This window comes from Gigantopelta aegis, chromosome 8, assembly GCF_016097555.1.
Source record: "Gigantopelta aegis isolate Gae_Host chromosome 8, Gae_host_genome, whole genome shotgun sequence".
Classification (NCBI taxonomy): Eukaryota; Metazoa; Mollusca; class Gastropoda; order Neomphalida; family Peltospiridae; genus Gigantopelta; species Gigantopelta aegis.
Window position 1 is genome coordinate 17,318,356 of NC_054706.1, and position 21,989 is coordinate 17,340,344.

The window sequence follows — 21,989 nt, forward strand, 5'->3', positions numbered from 1 at the left end:
ATTAAACAAAACCGGCCTCGGTGGTGTCGTGGTTAAGCCATCGGACATATGGCTGGTAGGTACAAGGTTTGCAGCCCGGTACCAGCTCCCACTCAGAGCGAGTTTTAATGACAATGGGTAAGACCACTACATCCTCTAACCCACTGTCCTGGACAGACAGCCCAGATACCTGAGGTGTGTGTTTCCAGGACAGTGTGCTTAAACCTTAATTGGATATAAGCACGAAAATAAGTTCAAATGAAAATAATGCAAAAATAAACAACACTAGAAGTGATCATAAAATTGTGTTTATTCTGCTGGTGATAACAAACAGTCTGAGATTCTAAATGTGATACTTAACAATTGTGTTACATAACATGTCTGGGACATTCCACACATTGCATTTGTTAATGTTACGAAAAGAACCTACAACAATTCTTTTATACATATTTCTATTAACAACAATAAGAGACTCATTTTGTGCTAAGTATTTTGTTTTCAAATCGTCATTACTATGGCATTACCATCGCTAAACAATGGACATAAAAAATAGCATTTCATTACTGGCAGTTAACAATTCTAAGGACAAACTTTTAAATCATTTTCTTATACTTTTTTTTTTTTTTTTAAATATAATTTTCACAAGAGTACACAGTCTAAGATGAGGCAGGGTAAGGAGGTGGGCAGTTGCAGTGAGAAAAAACAATTACCGATTTTTGCTTTTTATTAATTATGCAAATTTCCACAAAAACAATTAATTTTCATGGTTCATATGATTTTAATTAATAAAAGAATAAACGACACCCCAGCATTGGAATCATAGTTCAAGCATGCTGTTCTGGGTACAACTCTTTTTATCTGAACTGTCTGTTCAAGACATGGATTAATAAATGAAAAAGGTCTGTTAAAATTCACTAGGTTGGACAGGGTACAGAAAAACTAACCTAACACCACTGGACAAAAAATATTCAGGGGAAAACTTTGCAGGTTTTTCATTTTAATATACTTTTGGCACACTCCTCAGCTATCTGGGCTGTATATCTTTTATTATGAAATAAATTAAAGATTTGGAGGAAGGGGAACAGGAGGGTAGTGGAAAAACATGGTTTCTTTGAGAGTGTGCTTGTGAAAATTATATAAGAAAACAATTTTTTTTTTTTTTACTAAAATATGGATAAATCTTAGCTTAAACACTATCAGCAGTGTCACCATGGATATAAACTAAAATGGGAAATAATCTGGGTTTAGGAATCTCACCACTATTTTGTTTACATAGACGAGCAGACAAACAGCCTGTTGCAATTAAACTGGAAACACAATGTTTATCTTTCTATCTTAGAAGAGAATAGCCTCGGACTTCATTCTACTACGAAAAAAACCAAAACAAAAAACCCCAAACATTCGCCACCTGGAGTTTGAAATATGACCACCCTTTATTTGTGGCATCTGAAAAGGGAAGCAACTCTCATTAGACGGCATTCAGTTCTAGATGCAGGAATCAACTATTGTTATACCATAATTAACTTAACAGTCAAATAGTTGAGATTGTAAAAAGAAAAGAAAGAAAGAAAAAGGAATTCTTTTTCAGTAGAACTATAATCATTGTCTACATGTTGCTGTTTGACTGCGATAGTGGTATGATCCCTAAACTGCTTCTTAAGTTCTAACTGCGGAGACAGAATTTGTCATTTCCAGTCATACTATGACAGGGGAGATAACCTGCAACATAAAATTTTAAATACTAATACATGTATCTTGAGAAGGTTTTTAAGTTGATACATGTCAATGTAACTAAATAAGCATATTGAATATTGCAGTTAAACCAAATACTATTAGAACCAGTAACTTAATTAATTAAAACAGCACAGGCACCAATGTTTTAAATCTAAAGCAACTGGAATTCTTACCTTGGGGGAGGGTAGGGGGACGTGCCAAGGGTTGGCTGAATTACATTTCATTAACTGGTGATGGTAATGTCTGAAACCTATTTGATTTTGTTTTACTTGGTTGGTTTAGATGGTTGCACACTATTAAAACCAATAACTTAATTCAATCAAAACAACACAGGCCCAATTTTGTAAATATAGAGCAACTGGAATTCTTACAGTGGGGGTTGGGGTGGAATGACTTGCCAAGGGTTGGTTGAATTACAGTTGCATTAACTTTCACGGTCTCAAAACCTATTACATTTTTTTTTTTAAACTTGCTTCTGTTAAAAGGATGTGCAATTACACAAAGTAGCACACAAACTGTTTAAGCAAAACGTGTGTTCTGTTTCACGTCGGTTTCTTTACACTAAATTAATTCTAAAACGCTCAAGAACACTTTCGTTAATTAAAACTTACCCTGTTAGCAAAATAAAAAAATAATGTCCCTTAATACCGTAACATCTAAGAGTAGCAAACGAATATGAGAGCTTGCAATGTACAGAAAATACAATCAACATTGTTTGCACTATTTACAGAATCTTTGTACACATTCTCAACACAAATTTCAACATTGTTTTAACAGCAGTCAACAAACCAAACTTGAATTACATTAACAGCATATTATATTTCTTTCTCTGCCAGTCACCGACTTGTATTGTAGTAAAACAAAATAATAATAATTAAAAAATGTATAATTACACTATAAATTGCATAAACTAAATAATATGTGTCCACTGAATAAATATACTGTGCCGAATTTACTAAGCCTTTTTTCTCAAACGCAGGTGTTTAAGCACTGTAAATGTATGTAGTTCTACACGTGTAAGATGCAGAGCAGATCATTTTATCATGCTCCTATACCAGGAAGGTTTCGAGCATGTCCATCCCAGGTCCCGTCTCTGGATAGCCAGGTCCCGTCTCTGGACAGCCAGGGACCAGATCGGAGACAGATTGATCGTGAGACAGCAGGTTTCGTAAATTCAGCTCATTAAGTACATGCTAATGTAGTAAAGTAACAAATGCACAATCACGAGTCGATGCTATTGAGCACAATCTTGAGTATATATATTTGATATAATTGTTGAGGCTTATACGAATGTCAAAGCAGGATTTTAAAAGTATATTTGCTTTTGATCGTTTTGATTGTTTTTTTTAAACATGAAGGGCCAAATTTACGAAGCCTGTTTTTCTTAGACACGTTTTCAAGCCCTGTAAATGTTTGTAGTTACACGCGTGTAAAACATAAACAGGCTTTTTAAATGTGGCCCGAAGGGTTTAAAGTATTTTTGTTATTTTGCTGGAAATATTAACAGGAGATGTAATTTGTTTTTCTGGTCATAAAGAAATAGGAATTTGCCGAAACATTCAATGTGATAAAGGGTGTTATATCACACCTGAATTCTACATTCAGTGTGATAAAAGGTGTCACATCACACCTGAATTCTACATTCAATGTGATAACAAATTCTACATTCAGTGTGATAAAAGGTGTCACATCACACCTGAATTCTACATGCAGTGTGATAAAAGATTCTACATTCAGTGTGATAAAAGGTGTTACATCACACCTGAATTCTACATTCAGTGTGATAAAAGGTGTCACATCACACCTGAATTCTACATGCAGTGTGATAAAAGATTCTACATTCAGTGTGATAAAAGGTGTTACATCACACCTGAATTCTACATTCAGTGTGATAAAAGGTGTCACATCACACCTGAATTCTACATTCAGTGTGATAAAAGATTCTACATTCAGTGTGATAAAAGGTGTTACATCACACCTGAATTCTACATGCAGTGTGATAAAAGATTCTACATTCAGTGTGATAAAAGATTCTACATTCAGTGTGATAAAAGGTGTTACATCACACCTGAATTCTACATTCAGTGTGATAAAAGATTCTACATTCAGTGTGATAAAAGGTGTTACATCACACCTGAATTCGCCCAGTCAGCTACCTACTCGTTGTACCACCTGCATAATGAATCAGTCAGACAGATAACAAGGAACCAGATGTAATAATGGTGATTGGAAATTGAAACTGAGGTAAAAATAACACCCGATACTTGAAATTTTTTATCCATGCAGTTTTAATTTAAAAAATCCCCAGAAGATCATTGCTGTCTGCCAGAAGCCACCATTATCCCCGATAGATTGGTGTTTGTATTGTAATCCTGCCCAAGAATGACAAGCACCAAACAAATTTGTTACTGAATGATATTTATTAATGTTGAAAAACTTAAGGAAAACAAGTTTTAAAGGCTGCATTGCATAACCGATGACCTACTAAAAGCAAACAATTTGTTTGGTGTAATGACACCACAAGTGCACATTAATGTCTCAATCATCAGCTACTGGATGTTAAAACATTTGACAATTCTGACATATAGTCTTAGAGGAAACCACTTGCTACATTTTTTTTCCATTAGCAGCATGAGATCTTTTATATTCATTTTCCCCACAGACAGGACAGCACATAACATGGCCATTGACATACCAGTCGTTAGCACAGGTTAGACTGGAAAACCCCAATCAGAGAATGGGTCAACTGAGGAGATTCGATCCTAATACTAAAGCACCTCAGGCAAGTGCTCTACTAATCGAGCCCCTACTAAAAGCAGCTGCATGTGACTTGAAATATACACTGTACTTATATTCCCCTTGAGGAAATTTTCACTGCCATATATCATTTTTGTGACTAGGATTAGCTAAAAATGAACAAATCTGTGTGTTTTGTTGAGGTGTGTTTAATTTAAAATGAGATGGGACATAACAGGAAGGAAGGAAATGTTTTATTTAACGACGCACTCAACACATTTTATTAACGATTATATGGCGTCAGACATATGGTTAAGGACCACACAGATACATGGGCTACTCATTTTCGATTAGCAGCAAGGGATCTTTATATGCACCATCCCACAGACAGGATAACACATACCACGGCCTTTGATATACCAGTTGCCGTGCACTGGCTGGAGTGAGAAATAGCCCAATGAGCCCACCGATGGGGATCGATCCCAGACCGACCGCACATCAAGCGAACACTTTACCACTGGGCTAAGTCCCGCCCCGGGACCTAACATAGTCTAGTGGTAAAATGCTAGGCTGATTAGTGGCCAATCTAGAGTTGAACTCCATCAATGGGCCCACTGACAGGGATCGATCCCAGACCGACCGCACATCAAGCGAACACTTTACCACTGGGCTAAGTCCCGCCCCGGGACCTAACATAGTCTAGTGGTAAAATGCTAGGCTGATTAGTGGTCAATCTAGAGTTGAACTCCATCAATGAAACCATTGGGCTATTTCTCACTGCAGCTGCACTGCAAAAGGCTATGGTATGTACTATCCGTTCTGTGGGACTGCAAGTAAAACATCCCTTTCTGTAGCAGTGTGGCAGAAGAGGATTTCCTCTCACGCTATCTGTGTTGTCCTTAACCATAAGTCCATCGCTATATAGTCATAAGTAAAAATGGGTCGAGTGTGTCATAAAAAGTAAAACATTTCTTCCTTTTCTTTGATAATTTAACAGTAAATATGTACCAAAATATCAATAACAAATGGAATATGATGATTTATGTCGCTGACTGAATAAAGTCCTTTTCAGGTAATATTTTGTTCTGCTATTTAGTAGGTCAACTGCCATTCAACCCTGCTTAACCCCCCCCCCCCCCCCCCCCAAAAAAAAAAAACCTACCTAATTTTGATGGCAATACTCATATTTGTGAATTCACAATACTTGACATTAATTTTATCTGACAGAGAAAGACAGTCTGTGTTTTCAGTCCGACTCACCAACTGTTCTATAATTGCATATCTAGAGGATTGATTTAACTAAAACATCAACACTCGCCGTCTAAACTGTATCCGCCCACCCCGTGTGCTAAGCACAAAACAGTAACAGTATAGTCGGAAATGTGCAGTATGTATGACGTAAGTATACCACACACAATAAACCTACAACAGCATTGTTTTAAAAACATTCAGTGCTGTATATTGCAATAATGATTATCATGGAAAACAAAAACAAGAAAGAAAGAAGGAAAAATCCTCGTCTATAAGTGTTATAGTTAATTTATGACTGACATATAATGCACCAACTTTGTTCAGAATTATAGCACATATTTGTAATAGCAAGACAACAATTTTAAGATTCAAGCTTGCATGTTTAGTACTGTACAAAAATAATAGCATTTCGGTAAGCAAAAGTTCACAATTCACAATATGCTATATGAAGGTATATTAAAAAGTGGCCACATTAAGCATCACAAAATTTCTGGGTTCTTTTGCATCAAAGCCACCTTGTCCTCTTAAAACATTGTGTATGGTATTTCTATTTAAAAATTTAGTTTCTTGTTTTCACATCTAATCACTTAAAATTTAATTCTGAGTGTATAATCTGATACAAATTCTCCCAGCCTTCTGAACTGTTGCCAATCCCCGCAGGGTCGGATTTAGACCTTGGGGGCCTGGGGCACTTCAGGTTCGGGGGCCACTCAACATACATGTAGAAATTAAATTACATGACAAATAAAAAAAATGAACTAATTTTATAATTATTACATTTTTTTTATAAAGGAAGTCCTTAGTCTGGGGGGCCCCTCAGGCAGGGGGGCCTGGGGCAATTGCCCCCTTTGCCCCCTTATAAATCCGGCAGTGAATGCCAGTAATTCAGGAGGATGTGTTACTAAAAGATACTTAAAACACACCCAATACAAGTTTGATTAAGCCATGAGTCTGCACAAAGTTTATATAACTTCAATGCAAATTAAGTAGGAGTAGACAAATATTTTTTTAAACTTCATTAAAAATAAAACAACTTACAAATACTAAAACAAACAGGAATGTTATCTAAAATTAATTATAAATAACTATCAAAATACAATCTCTACAAAAATAACCAAAAAAATAAAATGATCATAATAAAATAAAACAACAACAAAACAGAAAATAAAAAAGAAAGATTAAAAATATAAATATAACATATAAAAATAGACTATACACCTAACAAAAATATGGTAAATATTACCTAGTAAACTGTTTTGTGTAACAACAATTAATGGGGGGTATATTATTATTGAGACTCCAGTAAGCTGACTGACAGTAACACAAAGGAGAACATAAGGAGAAGAATGATCAACGGTAAAGAGTTATTTCTGAGATCAAGAATCATGGTTATGTTAACTAGTGTGGAATGACTGATCATAAATAAATACCGATATTTCAATTAATGCATCAAGATTTAGTCAACAATTTATATGAATGTGTTTAAACACTAGCAAAATTACCAATTCAATATCCCATAATTAAAACAGAAAAAAGGAAAAAAAAGACTGGTATTTTAAAGAACCTTTCAAAATAGAAAATCTCTTATTGGGTATATCACTTGGTGTGAAACCGTGTATATTTTAATATTGGCTTAAAACCCCCCGACATATTTACAATTCTGTGTCTTGCACCCTTCAATCAAATGTTAATGAATTCAATATACATGTACATTATATGCTACATATTTTTTAAGAATGCCAGATGATTTACACTAGACTATCTTTATACCCCCCACCCTCCAAAAAAATAATAAAAATCTAACTACTGGTATCTACAAAACATACCTTATAATTACTGTAAACAACAAACCTCTAATAGCATATAATTGCACTGTCCACTCAAGCCAAATCAAAATATGGGTTAACAAATAAGCACGCACGTGTAAGAGGTGGGTTTCAGGGATCGACATCCCTCCCTCCAATCCCTGCTCAAGAAATACCTCTTCTGGGGGAGCATAGCTCGACACACACCGATCCACCCCATAAACTTTGATCACCAATCTTCACACACACACACACACACACACACACACACCCCTGCTAAAATTCTTGCACACATACCTGTTAATTAAAAAATTATGCTACGGATCACTAGTAATTTAACAATATACTAAGTACTATACCAGAAATGATCTTTGGTTTTAATGCCAGGTAGTAATTTTTTTTTATTATATATTTTAAATGTATTTTTAAATGCATTATGATAAATTTTATACAATTTCTAAGCTCATATACAGGTTGATTTGTTTTTGCCCCAAAGAAGCTGATACACATGGAACATGCATCAACACATGTACTGGTATGTTTTTTAAAGTTGTTTTTTTTCTTTATTTTTTTTATGCATGTAACATTGAAATATATTTTGTATACTGTTGCTTTCTGGTCTAGCCCCGTGGTGCAAGTAATAACACATCACCCAGTCTACAATGTACATAGGAACTGACACAGTTGGTAGACATACTGAAATTACATGGGATCATGATCATGTCAAAAAGTAATAATAATAAAAACTAAATAAAATTAAAATTTAACAAATTATGTTTTCTGCAGATCAAAATTACCCCCCCCCCCCCCCAACAAACATACATTATAATTATATTTCCATTCCATTCATTACAACATAATGTCATCCCATTGGTCCAGACGTATCAACGTGAGTTTGTTCATTTATTGATGAACATAAAAATTACATCGTCAGGGAACATCATTACTGATGACGTCATTTTATGTGGGCAAGTTGTCTTATTGAGCGTCATTGTTTATGGACCAAAAATAATTCAAAATAAAGTGTGAACATTTTTGTATTATTATTAGCAAATATGGAAAATTTTAGTATAAGTATTGTCAGTTATTTCTGTTACGTTCATCAGGGTATGAAAAAACAAATGCGCAAACTTATGTGAGAACGGCTTCGTCAATTCACAGAGTTTGTGGATGATTTTTTTTGTTCATACCCCGATGAACGTAAAAGACGTAACAGACAATCCTTAATTACATCAAGGTATTTAGTTTTATGTTCATTTTGTTAATGTGGTTTAGTTGGTGATATTCCTATTAATCTAGTGTGTTCAACATTCCTCAGTTGAAACATTTAACAATGGACATTTTCATAATGGTAACAGTCTACAAACTTCCCTTCTTTATATTTTATTTATTACATGTATTTAAGTTCTAATTCATAATTATTTGTTTAGGATTAAAACCTTAATTGATTTATTAACCAATCATTAATCAGTTGGTGCAAACCTATGATTGGTTACATTTCATCGAACTCCCAACACCAAGCTTAACACATTTAATACTAGTGTACCGACTAGAATATGAAATGAAAATTTAACAAATATTAACACATTTAATACTAGTGTACTGACTAGAATATGAAATGAAAATTTAACAAATATTACAAAAATCCTGTTTCAAAAAATGCTGTAAAATGTAAAAAAATAAATCCTGACAATACATGTATGTACGTGAAAGACTAGACTGATAAAATGTGAACACATTTAACTCAGAATATACATATGAAAAATAATGGGAACAAAAACAAGTTACATATATATATATATATATGAAAGAAAGAAAAAGCAAACAAGATTCGAAACATAAAGGGCAAATCCTCCATATACAATGTAACAAACCATACTCAATTATCAACATTTTTATATGCTAAAGAGTTAAATATTTGTTTTGTTTAACGACACCACTAGAGCACATTGATTAATTAATCATCGGTTATTGTACAATGCTGTTTGTTTATACTTATTGTCGTGCTTATGTCAAAATAAGGTTCAAGCGCGCTGTCTTTAGGCACACACACCTCAGCTATCTGGACTTGTGTAGTTGTTAGTGGTAGGAGAAGTCGTTAAAACTCACTCTGGGTGGGAGCCAGTACTGGGAGGTGAACCCAGTACCTTCCAGTCTTTTGACTGATGGTGTAACCACTTCAACACCGAGTCCGGGTGTACAATATTAACAGGGGAAGCAGGTAACAAAACAGGCAAGACTCTTTTTTTTCTTCTTTTTATTTTTTTTTTGGGGGGGGGGGTTGTGGGGGGGGGGGTCAGTAAAATAAAATGTTGATAAATGTGAATGGGACCTAATTAAAGTTTAGAGGCGCAGACCCTAGTTTCAACCTGTAAAAATGGACACCAAGTTTGGTTAATCTACAAACCTGTAACACGTTTCAATAAAGTTACAGCAGAGTCTGTGATGATGGAAAGGGGAAATGACCTTAAAAAATAGACAGCTCATCTCCATAACTGTTACTTCTCAGTAACATGCAGTTTTAAAAATATGAAAAATGCATTTCATAGTATTAGAAACACCAGAAATGCTTCGGACGTACGAAAAAACAATAAAATGTAAATGTCATTTCAATTATCAAAAACAAACAATATATTATTTGTGGAGAAAGTTCCTAATAAAAGCTTATGCCTGTTGACCAATCTCTACCGCCACGGAATAAATATTGTTTAAAACAAAAACAGCCTTAATAATAGTGAAAATATGCCATAGTGTTTAAAAACTAGGTTCTGTCACTTTAAAGTCATTCTATTTTAATATACATCATAATACTTTTTCTCACACACATAATCTAACAGTTGGCTTCAATAAGTCCTTATTTTGTTGCGTTTGATTTGACTTAAGAAAAACATAACCCAATTCAATCATTTTGAAACAAAATTTGCCAAACTGCTAATAATATTGTTTATCAATCTTAACACTGCAATATTGTTAGTTGAGGTCAAATCCAGAGTATTATATTAATTTTGTAATGTGTATGTTGTTTTCTGTATTACACAATACAATTCCTGCAACTCATTGACAACTAATGCATACAAATGTATATGAAGAGTTGAGGCGCAAAAAACAATAAACGCCATTTTATCCCAAAAACCAAATTCTACTATCATTACTCAGTTCAAGGCGTTATATTCTGATTTTCATACTAATTTTTTGAAATTCTGTCCTTTATTTATTTTACTTATTTCAACTTAAGATCGCCCATTGTGGACTTGATATGTTTTACATAGAAAGCATAAATAAAAAAACTTCTTTTGCAGAAAATTACTAATTGGATTTACCAGTTTTTGCATCTGAAGTCTTCACATATATTGCGAAACAAAAAAAGATCTAGTGTATATACAGTGTATATACTGAGGGGTTAAGGATATATATAATATACACTATTTATGCCGAAACTGAAGCACATTAACAGAGATAAAACAAGAGTCAGAAACGTATCTTGTGCATCCATTTATTACATAATAATATTAGCACTTTGTGAAAGCTAGCTCCTGAACACACATTAGTCTGAACGGTAGTAAAAGAACGGTAGTAAAAGAACGGTAGTAAAAGGTGTCACAGTAAGAACTATACTCAAACATTCTGAAAACAAAATCTGATGAGAGAAAAAAAGAAAAAAAAAAAGAAAAAAGTAGAAAATACAAAAATAAAGTTATAGGAAGCAATTTCATTAATATTTTTGACTATTTTAGGTTTTAGCTCTTAATCAATGAACACACCTTAAATCCTAATGGATCATGTGTTATCTTGACCATTTCATCATGCCAGGTTTCTACCTAGGCAAGAACAGCAGTTACCTTACCCAGAAAATATTAAAATAAGTACCAGTTTGTTTAGCTGCATTAACATGCATCAATGTTTTTGTATTGCACCCACACCAAAGTTCAGCTAAAGAAACTTGTACACTAAAATTCCTTAATTTCTTTTCTTTATGCTTTTTGTTGTCATCCCCACCCCCTATGTCTAGCTACATTAATGTACCTCAATTCTTTTTTTCATTGCAGTCTGCCCAATGTCTAACTGCAGAATCTCCTATCTTAATGTTCCTCAATTTTTAATTTATTTTATTGCAGCCATCCTATGTCTAGCTGTCGAAACCCCAACATTAATGTGCCTCAATTCTTTTTATTGCACCTTCCCTAGGGCGTATGTCTAGCTGTAGAAACTCCTACATTAATGTGCCTCAATTCTTTTTATTGCACCTTCCCTAGGGCCTATGTCTAGCTGTAGAAACCCCTAAATTAATGTGCCTCAATTCTTTCTTTTTTTAATTGCAGCTACAGAAATCACTATGTACATTAATGTCTCAATTTTGTTTTAATTGAAGCCACCCCATGTTTAGAAACCTCTACATTAATCTGCCTCAATTCTTTTTTTTTTACACCACCCCCAACTACCCCACCCATTACTTTAGGCTAGGTATGGCCCTGAATGACCAATCAGATGAAATGGTCAACATAACAAATTGATCAGCTCTTGCATCCCATTTAATTATGTACTGGCTTATGCTGAGATTCATGGCCTCATTTCACAAAACAATCATGGCTTCAGTTGAATGTAGTCGGCGATACAACTGGATCATGCAAGATTCATTATTATTTTATAAACCATCTTTAGGTTAAATGATAAGTGAAATCCTCTGTGCTAATATATACTGATGGAAAGAAATAAGGGATTACACCAACACAAACAGGAAAGAATGACTGCGACCAGAAGCCTCATTAATACAGTCTGGAAGTTAACCTCGTTACTGATGTTGAATCTCACTTTAATGACAATGAATCCCATATTACATCTTTGTACTCTAATCACACGTTACGACGTTATTGGTGACTGATATTTGGTCCAAACTACCAAGTGTTCCCTTATTTCTTTCTCTCAGTATATAAAGAATTCCTTGGTAAGAGAACATGTCGAGTGCATTCCCTGCGGTTCATTGCGGTTGGTATTCTACTGACGCTTTACTACAGTATCTCCCTCAGTTTGGTATCATTGTGAAGGTCAAGGTCACATGGTGTCAATTATTGTGTGTAAAAGTTCTTTGCATTAAGATTTCGTTACACAAATGAGTTTTATAGCTTGAACGTGAATCCATCTAACGTTTGCTTGACATCTATGCTAGTGGCTTGTGTGAGTCTCGGACCTGCTGAAAATGTTCCAATCAACTTATAACCTGGCTACCAAATCGCAGTAAAATGTTATATATTGTTAAAGCAGGCCTGGTGCTTACAAAACTCTTTTTAGATTCTAGACTGAAGACTCTAATAATTATTACAGTCCTATACTCTAATACCATGGCAACAGCATAGCAATTGTATGTGTATGACGTCATTAGATATCGAGTCTACACTCTAAAAGTTTTATAAGCACTGGCCCATGGCAACACCATACAAATTGTATGTGTATGACGTCGTTAGATATCGAGTCTACACTCTATAAAAGTTTTATAACCACTGGCCCGAATACCTGTTTTTGTAACAACAGTAGCATTACAATTATTTTGTGCAACGAGACCCTAGTTTGCTATAATAATAATAATAAGTACAAAAAAAACTACTGAGATCCAGACAAACCAATGTATTTATCAAACAGACATCTAGAATAAAATATCACATTGAATTGCAACGCATGGTATGAGTGAAATATTACAAGATAACAGCCTAAGCATATTACAGTACTTTCATCAGTGTCGGTGCCAGTCTCAGGACATACATGGCTAAAATCAGAAATAATATATATACGGTTATCCAAGTTCTTCCACAAAGGCTTTTGGTTTAGATCATTATGTCCAAAACTTTAGAATTGAAATTCAAGTTTTCCAACCCAACCTTTAGTGTTACACTTCAAGTATGGAGTCCCCACTTTCAATTGATTTAAAATTAAACTCATGGGCACAGTTTTACAAGGCGATCTTTGCACTAAGATCGTCTTAAGTCCATAAGGTAGTGCAATGATTGCTTCGTCAAAATGAGGCCCTGGAGTACAACTACTATTTAGTCACAGTCTTTAGAAATAAACTCCAAGTAGCAGTATTATTTAGTCAGTCTTTAGAAATAAACTCCAAGTAGCAGTATTATTTAGTCAGTCTTTAGAATTAAACTGCAAGAAGTAGCAGTATTATTTAGTCACAGTCTTTAGAATCAAACTTCAAGAAGCAGAATTACTATTTGGTTCTAGTCTTTAGAATCAAACTTCAAGAAGCAGAATTACTATTTGGTTCTAGTCTTTAGAATTAGGTTCTAGTCTTTAGAATTAAACTTCATGAAGTAGCAATACTATTTGGTTCTAGTCTTTAGAATTAAACTTCATGAAGTAGCAATACTATTTGGTTCTAGTCTTTAGAATTAAACTTCATGAAGTGGCAATACTATTTGGTTCTAGTCTTTAGAATTAAACTTCATGAAGTAGCAATACTATTTGGTTCTAGTCTTTAGAATCAAAATGCCAGCAGTGGGCTCAATATTCAGTATTTACATTTGTACCTTAAGAACTGAACTTCTAGCAGTAGGACTACTATTTAGTCAGTCTTTAGAATTATCGCCAAGTGGCAGGACTACTATTTAGTCCCAGTTTTTAGAATTAAACTCCTAGCAGTGGGACTATTATTGTCTTTCTGTTTAACAATTAAACTTCAAGTGTTGAACCTATTTAGTCTCATTCAATTTTGCTGAGTGGGATCTTCCAGCCTTCAGAAATGAACTACAGGTACTTAAGACCCGTAGTCATTTATAACTTAAGTCACAGCCTTTAAAAACAGGAGTCTCTGGTCCTAGTCTGTAGAATGGAAATCTTTAAGTAATGGGACTATTCAATCCAGTGGAACTTTTGGTTTCATCCTTTGAGATCAAACTTCCAATGGGACTTCTAAGCACAGCAAAGACCTCTAAAGCATGCAACCCAAGTGATTTCAGTTTCTTCCTTAGCCCTAAGTCTGACACCGAGTTCTACATCTTATTGTAACGCTAGCTGTGGGCAATGGCAGTAAATATATTATATATACATACATACATACATACATACATACATATAACTAATCAATTTTTAACTTATGTTTTATTCAACAATATTTTGCATGTGCCTACAACTGTCTATATACACGTGTTTCGTCGAGGCAGGCCATCGCACACTACAGTGAAAGAACACTTTGCAGCTCTCAATAATTAGCATTTGATCTGCGGAACTCTTGTCTACTCCGGCCCATCCCAAGGTGCTACAATATTAGTCTTTGTGGGAACAGCAAGTGCCAAGCAGGTCGGTGCATCCCCTTTGGAGGTCTCCCCAAAGTTAACTGAAAGATGCTTTGGTACTTCGAGCTTGCTCCTGCGAGGGCTCTCGGCCTTTGACTTCCGATGCATCAGCGGAGACGACGATTCACTGGAAAGATACCTAAAATAATTAGCAAATGGAAAAAAGGAAGGAACTGTCTAACAACATTTATATATGCTCAAAAAAAATGAATTACAGGCCAGAGGACTGGACTTTTTGGTCAGTTTTTGTTAAGTATGATGCAGTGGGCAGAGGAATCCCTCTAAACCAGACACAAACATGACCATAGTTTGTTTTGAGCACATTGATTTATTTATCATCAGCTATTGGATGTCAAACATTTGGTAATTTTGACATATAGTCTCACAGAGGAAACCCGCTACATTTTTTCCATTAGTAACAAGGGATCTTTTATATGCACCATCCCACACACAAAATAACACATACCACTGCCTTTTGATATACCAGTCGTGGTACACTGGCTGGAACGAGAAATAGCCCAATGGGTCCAACGACGGGGATCGACCGAGAGAACTTCAGGTGAGCATTCCACCACTGAGCTACATCCTTCTCCCTTAATTACATGTTAGTCAGAACAAGCTGTTATGAAGCACACTCAGTGTTAGTATTTATGATTGAACAGTAAGGGGGGACGGGTGAGGGAAAGATCAGGATTCTGGTCACGTCAAAGTACAACCACTGTACTGAAAGAGACTACATACTGATCAAGGTACTCACCACCGCGGTAAACTAGAATCCGAAGAATTCTGTTCTTTTCTAAAATAAAGAAAACAACCCCATTAAAATGGCTCATTATTACTCAATCATTTTAAAGCCCACTGCAGACCCTTTGTGAGGTGTAATTTTAATTGCATGTGGCAAAAATTGCATGTAATTGCACCATGTGCACTAGCCTGGAATGAGATTTTGGTGCATGTGACTAAACTTTTTCTGATAAATATGTTTGATCAGAGCAATCACACACTGTCGCAAGGATCTGCAGGCTTTATAGAAATGTAACAAAGTGCATCAGAAGAAGATGTTTGCTAATTCAGTAACTGGGTATGAAACCGTACTGATGTTAGGGCTGCTCGTAGTATTTTTAAAGTATTTTATTGTAAAGTTTATATAAATATTCTGAATCACCGACATGATTTAATATGGTTCTACACAATGGAAAAGCAGCAAAGAGAAGGGAAGGTAAGGTGAGGGTAGGGAAGAGGAGGGAAGTAAAGCAAATGGAAGGGAAGTTAAATGAGAGGGAAAAACAGGGAAGTCAAGTAATTGGAAGGGGAGGGAAGTAGTGAAGAGAAGTTAAATAAATGGAAAAAAAGGGGAAATTAAGTAATGGAAGTTACATAAATGGAAGGGAAGGGAAATTAAGTAATGAAAGGGAAGTGAAGTTAAGTTAAATAAATGAAACCGAAAGGAAATTAAGTAATGGAAGGGGAGGGATGTTAAATTAGTGGAAGGGAAAAGGAAAAGTTATGGAAAATGAAGGTAGAGTAAAGGGGTGTTCAGGGTTTACACTGAAGCCCACAAAGTATTATCAAGTTGGAGAATTTGCTAAGAAAATCTGTCACCAAATTCAAGTTTCATTTAGCCAAACAGTAAAAATGATATTACATCTATCACAGATGATTTTTAGTTAATCTGTAATGAGAGGTGTGCGACTCAACTCATACCAACCTTATCATCAAAATCTTTCAGGTTTCTACTAACAGTGGTGTGTGACTCACCTCATTATAACAACTTTATCATCAAGATCTTTCAGGTTTCTGAAGGAGTGGTGTGCGACTCACCTCATTATAACCACCTAATCGTCGAGATCTTTCAGGTTTCTGTAGGAGTGGTGTGTGACTCACCTCATTATAATGACCTTATCATCAAGATCTTTCAGGTTTCCGGTGCTGTAGGAGTGGTGTGCGACTCACCTCATTATCACGACTTAATCGTCGAGATCTTTCAGGTTTCCGGTGCTGTAGGAGTGGTGTGCGACTCACCTCATTATCACGACCTTATCGTCGAGATCTTTCAGGTTTCCGGTGCTGTAAGAGTGGTGTGCGACTCACCTCATTATCACGACCGTATCGTCGAGATCTTTCAGGTTTCCGGTGCTGTAAGAGTGGTGTGCGACTCGCCTCATTATCACGACCTTATCGTCGAGATCTTTCAGGTTTCCGGTGCTGTAGGAGTGGTGTGCGACTCACCTCATTATCACGACCTTATCGTCGAGATCTTTCAGGTTTCCGGTGCTGTAGGAGTGGTGTGTGACTCACCTCATTATCACGACCTTATCGTCGAGATCTTTCAGGTTTCCGGTGCTGTAGGAGTGGTGTGCGACATTGGAGGAGCCGTCAGCTGAATCTCCTCCCCCACTACTCCGTCGGTTTGGCTGGGGACTCGGCGTTAGGTTCTTCTTACGACTCGAGCCAAAGTTGAAGAACCTGACAAAAGGAAGAAAGGAAATATTTTATTTAATGACACACTCAACACATTTTATTTACGGTTATATGGCATTGGACATATGGTTAAGGACCCACACACAGATACTGAGAGACGAAACCCGCTGTCGCCACTTCATGGGCTACTCGTTTCGTTTAGCAGCAAGGGATCTTTTATATGCACCATTCCACAGACAGGATAGTACATACCACGGCTTTGATGTACCAGTCGCGGTGCACTAGCTGAAACGAGAAATAGACCGACCGTGCACCAAGTGAATGCTTTACCACTGGGCTATGTCCCGCCCCAACCTGACAAGAGATGCAAGATTAATTAAAACCATTTGAAACAACAACTAACAATCTGTGGACATCAAACATTTTGTTACCTGGCTTGGAATTTCAGATATTTTCTTATTTGAAAAAAAAACTCAAGGAAAATAATCCATTGTAGCAGTTTCAAAATCTCTTGAAATTATGTAGAAGACCAATTGCTCTGTGAGTAAAATAAATTAGCGATATTGTGCAAAGTTGTTATGAACACAAACAGTTTTCAGTAAACCAGTTTTTCCCCTTCTATTTAAGCCTGGAATGCTGATTTTATTGCTGAAGTACTTTCTATTTTCAGGGGGAGGGATGTAGTCCAGTGGTAAATCACTTGCTTCATGTGTGGTCTGTCTGGATCAATATCCGTTGGTGGGACCATTGGGCTATTTCTCGTTCCAGCCAATGCACCACGAATGGTATATCAAAGGTCATGGTATGTGCTATCCTGTCTATGGGATAGTGGATATAAAAGACCCCTTGCTACTAATGGTAAAAATGGAGACGGTTTCCTCTCTTAGACTATATGTCAAAATTAACAATAGCTGATGAGTGGTGTCATTACACAAAACAAACTAACTTTATTTCTCAAATTTGACTTGAAGCTCATAGCTTTGACTTTGGCAATTTTAGCGTTGTTTTACAATTTCTTTTTAGAATTTTCAGTTTCATTTCAAAAACATCTCATTAAGCTAAATTAGAATTTAAAAGAGTAATGCTATACATTTACTTGTATTTACTCAATTTAATATATCTATTTTGCATTAAAAAATGTTATAAGGGAGGGAAGGGGTGTTTGTCAATATAATAATAAAAGAGAGAAATTATTTACATTCAGATTGGGAATTTTTTACTCCAAAATTGGGAATAAAAAACGACACAGCCTTTGGGGAATGGTAGGAAATGGTGCCGATTATCAGAATCTAGAAACATAACTAATAAAACCCTGAAAACCATGCACCTATTGTCATATTCACTGGGTTAGACCCTACAAATTGCTAATTTTATCTTTAATAAAGTTTTTTTCTTTTTTCTCACAACCCCAATGCCAACATATTTACATCAATTCTATTATTTAAGTTGGAGGAATATTTACAGTTAACAATTTCTGAAACAATAAATTTTTGATTTTTATAATCTTTCATCCCATTGGTAGAAGTGAACTGATCAATTTTCAATTATAACTGATCGCTGGAACATGACTTAGTAACATAGCATGAAACGCAACAGTTGCTTCTGTTGTTGCAATGAAGAAAGAAAGAAGAAATGTTTTATTTAACGACGCACTCAACACATTTTATTTACGGTTATATGGTGTCAGATTCCTGCAATAAGAACCAGCCTCAGTGGTGTCGTGGTAAAGCCATCGGACATAAGGCTGGTAGGTACTGGGTTCGCAGCCCGGTATCGGCTCCCACTCAGAGTGAGTTTTATCAACTCAATGGGTAGGTGTAAGACCACTACATCCTCTTCTCTCTCACTAACCACTAACAACTCACTCACTGTTCTGGATAGACAGACCAGATAGTCGAGGTGTGTGCCCTTGCCAGCATGCTTGAACCTTAATTGGATATGAGCACGAAAATAAGTTGGAATGAATGAATGCCATGAGTACAGTAACACGAATATGTCGTCTACAACTGTAGACCAAAACTACCTCCTACAAGTCTCCCCTCCATGTGATTGCTTTTGGAAGTCTTTAGGTAGTACTCAACCAAATAACATACGGCTGGGTCGAAGTTCAAGGTGCACCTAACTTTTCATAGAGCAGTTAATACCATAAGTCCTGCTATTGGTGATAAATGTGAGTGTTTGTTGTTAAAAAATTTAATTTCATCTGGCCAATAAATGTAGGCAATTTTATTTCATTTAGTACTACTGTGTCAAGTAGCCTTGTGTTTGAAACGTGTGGGGTACATGTAAAAAAAAAAAAGTACTATTATTTTGTGCGAAACATCCAGTTATATCGAAAATGAGCTGTGACAGGTTCCATTTTCTTCAGTTAATACTTTGAGGGTTGGGGTTGTAGTATTGATATAGGTTGTAGTATTGATATAGTTTGGTTGAAATATTGCATAGTGTTTTTAAACACAAACGTTAACATTATCGCCTATGGGATTTTATTTGAGTATAGTACAACCTTTAGTAAAGACCATATCATACCCAATATGAGAAGCCAACACATTAACTTTGCCATTTATTACTGCAATGGTTTTTTTCACTTCACCTGTACTGTGGCACAAAGCCCATTTGGCTATTTACTTTAACGGTTTTATGTGTGTAGCATGAAAACCGTAAGGTCGATTAAATTCTGGTGGGGGTTTTTCAGTTTAATATTACATAATCCCAGCCCACAGCAATTTCCCCGTGTGTTCTATAGTTGTTTGCACAAACCCAGCCAGTTGTGTAAGTTGCTTACAGAGGTGACAAAAACCATTAATAAGCCATTAGCGTTGTGAGATCAAAGTCATCAATATCTACCAACACAGTATAAATTAATCACTATCAAATATTAACCCTAAAGTTTACCTGTTCATTACTGATAACCATGGTATAAGGGACTGAACATTTTATTATAATAACAGAGGATTTCTTTCTATAAAGTTCTATAAAATTTAGTCAAATAATGCTTTTAGCTACCACAACGTTCACCCTTTCAACGATTCTGTAATAACCAATAACAGTTTGTTTTGCTTTAATCAAATCATGTCCTGGAGAGGCAGTCCAAGACCACTGGACTGTGTCCCCAGGACAGTGTGCTTGAACTTTAACTGGATACAGGCATGTCAGAACATTCAGCATTTGGTCAATTCCAGAAAATTCAGCTAATGTAGTGCTATTTTAAAATTAAACTTATATTAATCATAATATACAAAGATGGTATTGTGGGACTTAACAAGTCAATGTATCATGAACACTCGTCATTGTCCATCATTGTTCGTTGTCATGAACATTCGGTATACTTCGGTATCGCATCGTGTTATGTGCGCGCGCGCATGTCTCATGTTTCCTGTATTGTGTGGATCAGCTGGTCACTTATTAATTGTTGTCTGTAAAGTTCTGTTCATGATGTTCATTGTTCTGTGTTCTGATATAGAGGTGTCGGTTCATGATGTTCATTGTTCTGTGTTCTGATATAGAGGTGTCGGTTCATGATGTTCATTGTTCTGTGTTCTGATATAGAGGTGTCGGTTCATGATGTTCATTGTTCTGTGTTCTGATATAGAGGTGTCGGTTCATGATGTTCATTGTTCTGTGTTCTGATATAGAGGTGTCGGTTCATGATGTTCATTGTTCTGTGTTCTGATATAGAGGTGTCGGTTCATGATGTTCATTGTTCTGTGTTCTGATATAGAGGTGTCGGTTCATGATGTTCATTGTTCTGTGTTCTGATATAGAGGTGTCGGTTCATGATGTTCATTGTTCTGTGTTCTGATATAGAGGTGTCGGTTCATGATGTTCATTGTTCTGTGTTCTGATATAGAGGTGTCGGTTCATGATGTTCATTGTTCTGTGTTCTGATATAGAGGTGTCGGTTCATGATGTTCATTGTTCTGTGTTCTGATATAGAGGTGTCGGTTCATGATGTTCATTGTTCTGTGTTCTGATATAGAGGTGTCGGTTCATGATGTTCATTGTTCTGTGTTCTGATATAGAGGTGTCGGTTCATGATGTTCATTGTTCTGTGTTCTGATATAGAGGTGTCGGTTCATGATGTTCATTGTTCTGTGTTCTGATATAGAGGTGTCGGTTCATGATGTTCATTGTTCTGTGTTCTGATATAGAGGTGTCGGTTCATGATGTTCATTGTTCTGTGTTCTGATATAGAGGTGTCGGTTCATGATGTTCATTGTTCTGTGTTCTGATATAGAGGTGTCGGTTCATGATGTTCATTGTTCTGTGTTCTGATATAGAGGTGTCGGTTCATGATGTTCATTGTTCTGTGTTCTGATATAGAGGTGTCGGTTCATGATGTTCATTGTTCTGTGTTCTGATATAGAGGTGTCGGTTCATGATGTTCATTGTTCTGTGTTCTGATATAGAGGTGTCGGTTCATGATGTTCATTGTTCTGTGTTCTGATATAGAGGTGTCGGTTCATGATGTTCATTGTTCTGTGTTCTGATATAGAGGTGTCGGTTCATGATGTTCATTGTTCTGTGTTCTGATATAGAGGTGTCGGTTCATGATGTTCATTGTTCTGTGTTCTGATATAGAGGTGTCGGTTCATGATGTTCATTGTTCTGTGTTCTGATATAGAGGTGTCGGTTCATGATGTTCATTGTTCTGTGTTCTGATATAGAGGTGTCGGTTCATGATGTTCATTGTTCTGTGTTCTGATATAGAGGTGTCGGTTCATGATGTTCATTGTTCTGTGTTCTGATATAGAGGTGTCGGTTCATGATGTTC

General features: G+C 35.9%; 2 protein-coding genes across 4 annotated transcripts in view; one reads left to right on the forward strand and one right to left on the reverse strand.

Moving 5' to 3' along the window:
• The first annotated feature begins 274 nt into the window (after window positions 1-274).
• LOC121378784 (translation factor GUF1 homolog, mitochondrial-like) lies at window positions 275-4,345 on the forward strand. Its single transcript, XM_041507100.1, has 2 exons — window positions 275-3,583; window positions 3,626-4,345. Exons 1-2 carry the CDS (start codon window positions 3,421-3,423, stop codon window positions 3,928-3,930), a joined length of 468 nt encoding a protein of 155 aa, XP_041363034.1. The 5' UTR covers window positions 275-3,420; the 3' UTR covers window positions 3,931-4,345.
• An 8,764-nt stretch (window positions 4,346-13,109) lies between these two features.
• The window catches only part of LOC121378372 (regulator of G-protein signaling 7-like), a 114,129-nt gene continuing 105,249 nt past the window's right edge, over window positions 13,110-21,989 (reverse strand). The window contains exons 14-16 of one of the 3 annotated variants that reach the window (XM_041506512.1): window positions 17,093-17,260; window positions 15,552-15,590; window positions 13,110-14,921 (exon numbers count right to left, since the gene is read on the reverse strand). In XM_041506512.1, the coding sequence (XP_041362446.1) occupies window positions 14,735-14,921; window positions 15,552-15,590; window positions 17,093-17,260 (394 nt within the window). In that variant the 3' untranslated portion in view covers window positions 13,110-14,734. Of the gene's footprint in view, window positions 14,934-15,551; window positions 15,591-17,092; window positions 17,261-21,989 lie in introns of all 3 variants that reach the window. The other 2 variants (XM_041506511.1, XM_041506513.1) reach the window with 2 other exon arrangements.